Below are 9,222 nucleotides of genomic sequence, written 5' to 3'. Positions count from 1 at the left end.
GGCTATTTTGCTTTTCTAAAACATACTACTATAGAACTTAATCCTTTGTAGGAGTGATCTCTAAACTCCTTAATTGTTCAGATTCTATTCCTGCATCAGCATATTGTTAGCTGCATGCCCTTTGAAAAGAATTATGATATCTCTATGGGTAAGGTTGCCAGACAAAACACAGGATACCCAGTTAAATTTGAATTTCAGATAGACAAATAATTATTTAATATAATTAAATATTGCATGGTACATACTAATGCCAAAAAACATTCATTGTTTACCTGAAATGCAAATTTAACTGGGCATCCTGTACTTTTATTTACTAAATCTGATAATCCTGTTTATACTTCTCAGTTTTATAATAAATGTAATGGATGGTTTGAGCAGATGACCTCTAAGGTCTTTCTCAGAGTTAACGTTGTGTGATATGTATCTGCTAGACTTTCAGATACTAGAAAGTTAGACTAGAAGTGAAAGTTAGACTTTCTTTATAGAGTACAATCATTTGTTATATTTATTCATAATTCAAACCCTGCACATAGAATATACTAATTTATCCCCATCTTAGTGATGAATTAAAAGTTACAAAGTTACTTTCCAAATTTTCCTTCAAATATGGGATTACGAATTCCCACAAATAAACCTATGATAATTGTAAAATAGCTAGCTTCACTGAATTGACTTGACTTTGAAGTTTAAAGAATTTTAATGCTGAAACAACTAGGCAATTTATTGTTTTTGTTTGTTTGTCTATTTTTTATTTTTTGCTAGACTTAGGTAGCCAACTTCAACTGAAACACAGAACTCAAAAATGGAAGAACTATATTCCAAAACTACCATTAGCATGTTCCACCGACTTCTCAAATTCCTCAACTTCCTGTAACATTGGGGGGGGAAAAAGAGTGAGATATTTCAGAAAGAATTGGAAAGAAATTCTTGGGTGTTGAAATAGTGTTAGCAATAGCTCAGCTTGTTCTATAGCATTGACAGATTGTAAAATTTATAAACTGCATAAGAATCAAGCCTGGAGCTAGTGTGAAGCAATACTTAATCCCAATCAAAATATATAGAGAGGAAAGTAGCCTTATATTTGCCAGATATAAAACTATGTTCTAGTGATATTCTAAATAAAAGGTCACTGATTATTGTAAATAGTTCCTATGCTATTTACAATAGGGAGTTCAGAGTTTAAAACTGATATGGTTATGCAGCAGTCCCCCCTTAATCACGAGGGATACCAAGACCCCCAGTGGATGCCTGAAATTGCAGATAGAACCAAACTCTCTCTATATTATGTTTTTGCCTATACATAGGAGGTGTGATCAAAAGATACAATTGATGTTTAGATAAAAAATGTTTATCACAGTGAAAGACACATTGTCATTAATCCCCCTCAAAATATTCCCCCTCACTTTGAACACAGTTATTCTACCATTCTTGCCACTTTGTGAAGCAGTTCTGGAAGTCCTTTTTCCTGAGTGTCTTTATTTCTTCCTCCACCATGACAAACGCGCCATGTCATATCGCATCTGGTATGGCAATTCTTTTAAATAAAAATATTACAGTGTGTCCTCATCTAACTTATTCACTGAATCTGGGACCATGCGATTTCTGACTCTTCCCCAAAGTCAAAATGTCCATGAAAGGTAAACTTTTTGAATCGATTCAGGACATGGAGGCAGCCACGACAGCACAACTAAAGACACTCACAAAAGAGGACTTCCAGAGCTGCTTCAGAAGCGTCAAGAACAACGGGATAACTGTGTTGGAGGAGGAGTATTTAGAGTATTTTAATGCAATGTGTCTTTAACTGTGATAATTTTTTTAAAAAATTAAGCATTCATCATATTTTTGGTCATACCTCATACATACCTTTTCACCTAAAGAAAGCACTATACATTTTTTATTTGGCATATCCGAATTGCCAGCATCACTACTCTTGTACTTTGGGTCCATTATTAAGTAAAAAAAGGGTTACTTGAACACAAGCACTGCCATATTGTGACACTCTGATAACCCTAGACAGCTACTACGTGACTAATGGACAGGGAGGGTATATAGCCTCCAGTGGATACACTGGACAAAGAGATGATTCGAGTCAGGGGTGCAATGGAGCGGGACTCATGAGATTTCATCACACAACTCGTAATGTTGCTTAATTGAAAACTTATGAATTGTTTCTTTCTAGAATTTTCCACTTAGTATTTTTTAACTGTAGTTGACCATGGGTAACTGAAACTGCAGAAAGCAAAACCGTGGATAAGGGGGGGACTACTTGTATACCTAAGGTAGGCCAATTAGTGTGGGCAACACGCCACTCCAATAACCCGACGTAAGTTTATTTCTTGCTTAGGCAGAATCTGTTTTAGGTCCTGGGGCTCTCCAGGACAGCTGTGCTCCAGGTTAATAGTTTAGCATTCTAGGATCCATCTTAATACATACTTCCATGATTTCAATAGCAAGGGAAGAGAGCATAGTCGAGCGTTGACCCTCAAGTGAATCCACCAGGAAATAAAACATATCACATCTGCTCACCTTTACCTACCAAATGCAAGTTACATCACCATATCTAATTTCAGCAGAGTGTAAAGTGTAATCCTTCTCTATATCTAAAACGAGAAGGACGACAGGAAAAATTGGTGAGTACTGAAAATGCTTTTCAGCAGTATGAAATGTTATGAAAACGTATTGTTTCAGATTAGACTAATGGAGTCAATAATATTACTACTATGTCATAAAGTTGAAACTAAACTTTAATCTTGATCTTGTGATTGAAAGTTACAGACGTTAAGTAGTTTCACTGTTACTCAATGTTTGCATTATTGTCTGTGCAAGCAACTACTCATTTAGAGGCAAAACTGATTCATGAAATTATTTAACCTGAGTTGTTTAAAGATTAAAAGTCAGATACATTTAAATGAATCGATTCGATTAATATTAGACAAAATATTAAAACAACTTTTTTCAGATGGTTCCAATATCGTAATCTCAATAAACACCACTTTTTTTCTTGTCATATGTAAAGATATACTGAAAGGATATATCATACACAGGAAGGAATAAATACTAATGATTGCCCATTATAGACAAGTAACATATTATTAGGTATTTAATATGTTACTTAGTTTCAGCAATCTTCTTGGTTGCTACAATAATGCATAAATAACTAAAGGAGCATTTAGTCACGCATTGGTTCTAAATGTCAATTAAGTTTTTACCACCTACCAGATGTTATCCTATCAGTGGGCTGAAGTGGTTAACACAGATTTGTTACTTGATGCTAATACCACATAGAGGCCTCCTGCAGGCTGCGTTTTTACCTAACCTCTCTACAACAGCTTGTTGAAAGATTTTTATTTTTTTTTAGTATATGTGCTGCCAAAGCGAGCACGAAAGATTTTTATTTTTAAACTGTAGTTTAAAATCAATTTCTTAATTCCAAGCTATTTTTCTGAAAGTAAGCTTTTGGACTCGTCAAAATCGTCTTGCCCCTTACAACAATTGGCACTTATGATAATTTAAAGATATCAAATGCACCTGTTTGCCAGGTGTAAAGAATCATCTAAAGAGCAGGCATGCACGAGGGAACTAAAACTTACAGACAGGCATGCAGCTGTGTCTATATGATTCCTTTATTCTTAATTTCCAAGAGGTGAACAAAATCTATCATTTCATTCTCAGTTTATAGAGGCCCTCAGACATACTGCTGTCCAGTCCTCACGTCACGGGAAGAAAATAAATTAATTAATTAATTAACGAAGCAAGCACGCCTCTAAAGACAGGGCAAGCTTAAACATGCCACCGATTAGAAAGATCAGTGTCACAGGTACGCTTCTAACAGAATAGCAATCTGAGAAGTCAGGTTGAAAAACAAAAAAACACCCTGGAGTGAAAGGTCAGACCACAGGGAGGGCAAGCTGCAGACCCCGTTCTGCAAGTTTCTCCCCGCACTTCCACTTCCGCGGCTGACACCGGGATCCTCCCCTCCTGTCTTCGCAGGGCAGGTACCCTCCCTTCTTCCCCACCTGTCCTATTGGGGAGCACCGCGCTTTCCTAAGCGACACCCTAGCGGTGGGAATGGGAACACCCCGCCTGGGAGCTTCCCCAGCCGGACCCCTCGTAAGACCCGAAGGCCTGGGGGAAGGAAATTCCAACTGGGTCCTCGTCCATCCCCGCCCCGTTTCTCTCTCCGGCTGGCTGCCCCTCTCGCGCCGATGCCACCGAGTCTCATCGCCACTTCTGGGTGGCAGTCCAGCGGAGGTGGCGGCGAGCTCCGGGGCTCTGGGCAGGGATATGGGGCAGGGTGAGTGAACCGGTTTGGGGAGAGGCCCCGGAGCGCCCAGCGAGCGCCCGGCCCCCGGCCCGCGGGGCAGGGGGCGGCGCTGCCTCGGCCCGGCCTGCGCTGGGCTGAGCCTCCGGAGGCTGCCGCTTTCTCCTCCCTTCAAGTCCTGGCTTGAGAGCCCAGCTGCGAGCGCGTGGCCCTGGGGGAGGGAAGAGTGGGGAAGGAAGCCGCGGGAGAGAACAGGCGAGCCACTGTCTCCCGAAAAGAAAGTATGAGCCCTGGGTGGGAAAAAAGAAACGAGCCCTCCCCACTTTCCTTCGCGAAAAGTTTTCCCAGGGCGTTTGGTGTGTGAGCCCGGGGGTGCGCCGCAGGCCTGGCGGCCGTGCCTGTACCCCTTACCCCTTGCCCCGCTCCTCCTCCTCCCACCCAGGGCAGCTCCCCTGCCTCCCGGAGCGGCGCCAAAGGGCTACCTAGTCATCCCCGCGGGGCGGGGGCTGCAGCGCCGCCTCCTACCGCCGCAGCTCCGGGCGCCCGCGGGCTGGGAGCCGGGGACCGCAGGTGGAAGCGCACTCGGGAGGCGGGCGGGCCCGGGCTGGGGTGGCTCGGGCGGTCTCCGGACGCGCGGCCAGCCCCCCTAAGGCCTCGAGAAGGCGCGCGTCCCGCCCTGACCGGCTGGCCTCTCCCACCCCAGCAGTGACGCGCCGCCTGGGAGCTGGAGCCCGCGCAGCGGTCCGCAGGGCGATGGACGGCCGAGCCCCGCACGCGCAGGACACCCCGGCGGCGACCACGCCGCCCGCCGCCCCAGCCGGGTAAGCCGAGGGTGCCGTGCGGCGGATCGTCGGGGAGGGCGAGGGCAGCGAGGCCTCCCCCCGTTTCACCTGGCCGGCAACTCACTGCCCTGCCAGCGGCCTCTCTGGCTCACCGACACGCGGCCGAGGGGGCTGCTCCCTCCAGCCTCCTCGGAGACCGCCGGGGTGGGGGCTTGGTAGTTTGTCATTGTTTTCCTACTGGGGCTGCTCTGAGCTGCCGAAGAGCAGCTGAATGCCAGGAATTGGGTGAGGAGTCCGGGAGCAGAAATTGTAACAAAGGGCTCCTTGTTGGGGCCCTGGAAGAGCGGCGGGTGATACCTGTAAGTGAGCTCCTGGGAAGGGGAAAAAAAGTTTCCTTAGTCGAGGGCTGAAGCCAGGCAGGTGAGTAACGTCAAGGTGACTAAGGAAGGGGCTTTCTGCGAGCGGGTGGAGGGCGACGGGAGAACGTGCCAGCTGTCAGCCCGCCTGACAGTTCCAGGACCGGGCGGGGTGCGCGCCTCTGATTGGGGGTGTGTGTGCCTGTGACCAATTGCTGGTGCCAAAGCCTAGCGCGAAGTCAGACTGCAAACAACCATTATTTCCTTTGTATCCTCACGTGTTTGAGGAGAGATTGGAGGGGAAGGGGCTGTCACATGGTGAGTTAATATTAAATGAAGCATGTCTTCCTGCCAGATATGCTAATATCACCTTGCTAAGCCATTGGGTAAACAGTAATGAGAACAGGTAGTTCTGCAAGAGATGGGGGGAGCCTCACAATAACCTTCATCTTGGTTAACAGGGAAAGCTTAGCACGGGTGCTAGTTTAGCTTCTGAAGTGGGAAACCTCTTTGATGTAGTGTAACTGTTTGCTATGAGTGAGTGTTCCCCCAACTCAGTGTCTTTTCTGGAAATCTGATTGCAGAAAAGCCCTAAAGAGAATAGAAACATTCCAGAAATTAAACGTTAAGGAAAAGTCGACTTTGTCACTAATGAATGGGAGCTGTACAGTTTTCCTGATTTAAGAGTAGAGAAGTCATTTTTCCCTGGAACATGACAGGCGTTTCCTTAGAAGCAAGTCACAGCACGTTTACTCATCAGAGACCATGCGAACATTGGCAGTTGTCTAGGGGAAACATGGAAAAGTCTCAAAGCAACATGACTAATATAAAAGATATGTAGTATAATGGGTACATAGAGGAAACTTTGTAGTGTATGAATTAATTCTTTCATTTTGTCACAAATACCCTAGTTATCTTCTCTCCTCTGCAATAGCCCGATTTCTATTGATTTCCGTTGCTATTCTTTCCCCCGTGCTTTCATTGTTTAGATATTATCTTAAATTCTTCCTTCCATTCTCAAATTAGTTTGTATGAGTAAAGAAATACATTGGTAGAAAGATTAATCATAAAAGCATGAGCCTCTAAATGGAGCTGCAGAGTTATGTACATTGAAGATGAGACAGCTTCCAGGAATACTGAAATGTATTCGGGCACTACAAAAGAAGATAGAATTAAATAGGTTGATTTGAAAATTGATTAGGTCAAAATACTAAACAACAAAACAAAACAAAACAACGAACCAAGTATGTGCACATACACAAGATACACTTATGGGTGTTCATTCAGAAATCAGTTAATACTTTTGAGTAAAATAGCCAGGTGAGACCAGATAGCTCTGAGATGAAGGTATGGTAAGCACTTTGTAGTGACAAGCACAATCATAGTTAAGATACGTCAGATTTACTTTTGAGAATTTAAAGATTAAACTAGTAAGTTTTTTGCTTCAAAAGAATGTACAAAGCAAAATTGCTTTATCTCATTTCTCAAATATGAAGAAAATATTTTTAAGGAATTTTGCCCCCCCCTTTCAAATTTAAGAAGGGACATCTGGCATAATACTTCAACATCTTATCTAAAAAACCTACCGTATCGTTTTACTTTACATTCTACTCAGAGAAGGTAATCAATATTTGAAAGCTGTAAGCCAAAAAAAATCACTTCTCTACTTTGTCTTTTTTCACTTGTCTGTCTTGTCCCTTAGTGTATTCCAAGTGCCTATTACATAATATTTATTGAATATTCACTATTGCTTTTGTTCTTTTTCTCAAAAATCCAGAACAGTAAAAAGGTTTTAATTGTGAAAAAATGATCCTAGATGCAGGTATTTGGGAGGTGGCAGGAAGCAATCTCAATACAATCAATCAACATGTTATACTAAATTGTTAGGTTTGGGAAGTAAAATCCTTACTATGAAAGTATCTAAATCATGACTCACTCCTCTAACAGCCTATGAGGCCTACTTTCTTTCATCCTTATCCTTGTATATTACTGCTCTAAAGAATCCCTGTAATTTTCCAAGTCTTAACATTGTTGTAACAGGTCATTTTAAAGAAATTTAGTGAAACTCCCTATTGTACAAATGACAGTCTGGAGCCCAGAGACACTGATTTTGCTGAAGTCCCATAGCAAATTAGGGACAAAACCTGACGGAAAACGTAGGACTCGTTCATTGTATTAATTGCATTTAATCCCGTTCTAACCACAATATGATATATTTAAATTTTAGAGTCCTCTTGGGTACCTTAGCTTTAGAGCTAAGTGCTTGTGTTTTTCACTTGCCCATTCAGATATGCTAAAAAACAACAAAAAAAAACACACACGTGCAAAAAAACCCCAAAACCTCTGAAATTTAAACGTTAACAGTGTAGTTGACCTTGCTTTGAGGGACCTTAATGTTTTGATTCAACAATTTTCAGGAATGGTCAGGAGAAAAAAAGCCTACTACATAATTTTGGAGGGATGGAGTTAATTTAAAGTGTAATAAAAATTAAGGAATGATTTAGCAGCTGTTTTCTTAAGCTTTTATTTCGATGCTTTATTGGGTCTAAAGTTCACTGATTGTATAAAGGGAGTTCTTGGTAGCTAAAATTTATTGACTACTTGGAAGTTGAATGCCTTAGTTGAGGTTTCAACATGAAATTTACCTGGAGATCTTTAATACAAATACCTGTGCTATCGCATGCCCTACCTATTCTGATTTTACCTGGCATGGGACAAGGGCATGGAGAGTTTTACGGTGCTGCTCAGGTGATTCTAATATGCAACCACATCAGAGAACCTTTGATTACATAGATATCAACAGGTGAGATGAAGGTGAAGCCATAAATGGAATGGAGGCTACTATTAATCATTTTTAGGGAACTCAAGATCCTAACTTCCAGTGTTATTTTGACTTTTTAAATTAAAGATCCTTTGATGTGCTTTACAGTATTATTATTTAAAAATATTTTTTGCTACTCCTTTCTGAGGAAGTATATTAACTCTGTGATACAATCGTGGAAACTGAGGCTGAAAGAACGTAATTAAAATACTCAAGGCCACACAACTCTAAGGGATGAAAGAGTAATAGAAACTAGGCCTGTTGTCACCCAGTGTGTTTGGTACCATGGATTATACGAAGAGCTGAAGAATGTTTTTATTTAAAGTGGCTTTACAAATGCCTTGATTTTATAAATGACTTCATTTTTAAAAAAATCATGTTTATATTTTTGAAAAAACTCCTACAGATTTCTAACGCATATGAAGAAACCCAAAACCTAGCATTTAAAAGGAACTTCAATATTTAGTTTATTTCTTCAAGATAATATTTAACATTTTTATGCGTTTGGGATGATTTAATAAGCATAGTAAACTGAAAGCCTTCTTTTGTCATATGACAGTCTATATTCATTTTTGCTATTAGGCAGCTATTAAAGTTATTTATAGTGTAATTTCAAAAAATGTTAATTACCAAATAAGAAAAATAAACTTGTTAAGATGCTGAACTTTTTGAAAAGTCTTATTTTCTCTGAGTGTGTTAGAGGGCAATTGAATAACATTATGACCTTACTTTATTGTTGAAATACCCAGTTTATTTATATAATAATAAATGCCAAGATTCATGTTATTGATACAACTGCTTTCATTTAATTATTAGTCAAAACTTGTGAGTCCTTATTTTGTGTAAAATGTGCTTTTCTAGGTACTAGGAGATTGGCTTCTGATCTTGAGAGCTTTACTAAAATTATCTGTAACTATGCAGGAAAAAAAACTAAGGAATGTGATATTAGTGTAGAAATGGGACTTTGACGCTAACTTTAAAACATTATGATTGTGCTTAGAA

At 41.1% G+C, this 9,222-nt stretch overlaps 1 protein-coding gene across 1 annotated transcript in view; it reads left to right on the top strand.

The window, feature by feature from the left end:
- Positions 1-4,205: 4,205 nt before the first annotated feature.
- Positions 4,206-9,222, top strand: part of COBLL1 (cordon-bleu WH2 repeat protein like 1) — a gene marked incomplete at its 5' end in the record, with an annotated part of 152,700 nt that continues 147,683 nt past the window's right edge. The window contains 3 exon segments of the mRNA XM_081050687.1: positions 4,206-4,220; positions 4,222-4,294; positions 4,965-5,082. Of these exon segments, the coding sequence (XP_080906813.1) occupies positions 4,206-4,220; positions 4,222-4,294; positions 4,965-5,082 (206 nt within the window).

The sequence above is a fragment of the Rhinolophus hipposideros genome (assembly GCF_964194185.1).
Source record: "Rhinolophus hipposideros genome assembly, chromosome: 6".
NCBI classification, from domain to species: Eukaryota; Metazoa; Chordata; class Mammalia; order Chiroptera; family Rhinolophidae; genus Rhinolophus; species Rhinolophus hipposideros.
The sequence above is the reverse complement of the archived record's forward strand: the minus strand, read 5'-3'. Positions and strand labels throughout refer to the sequence as shown.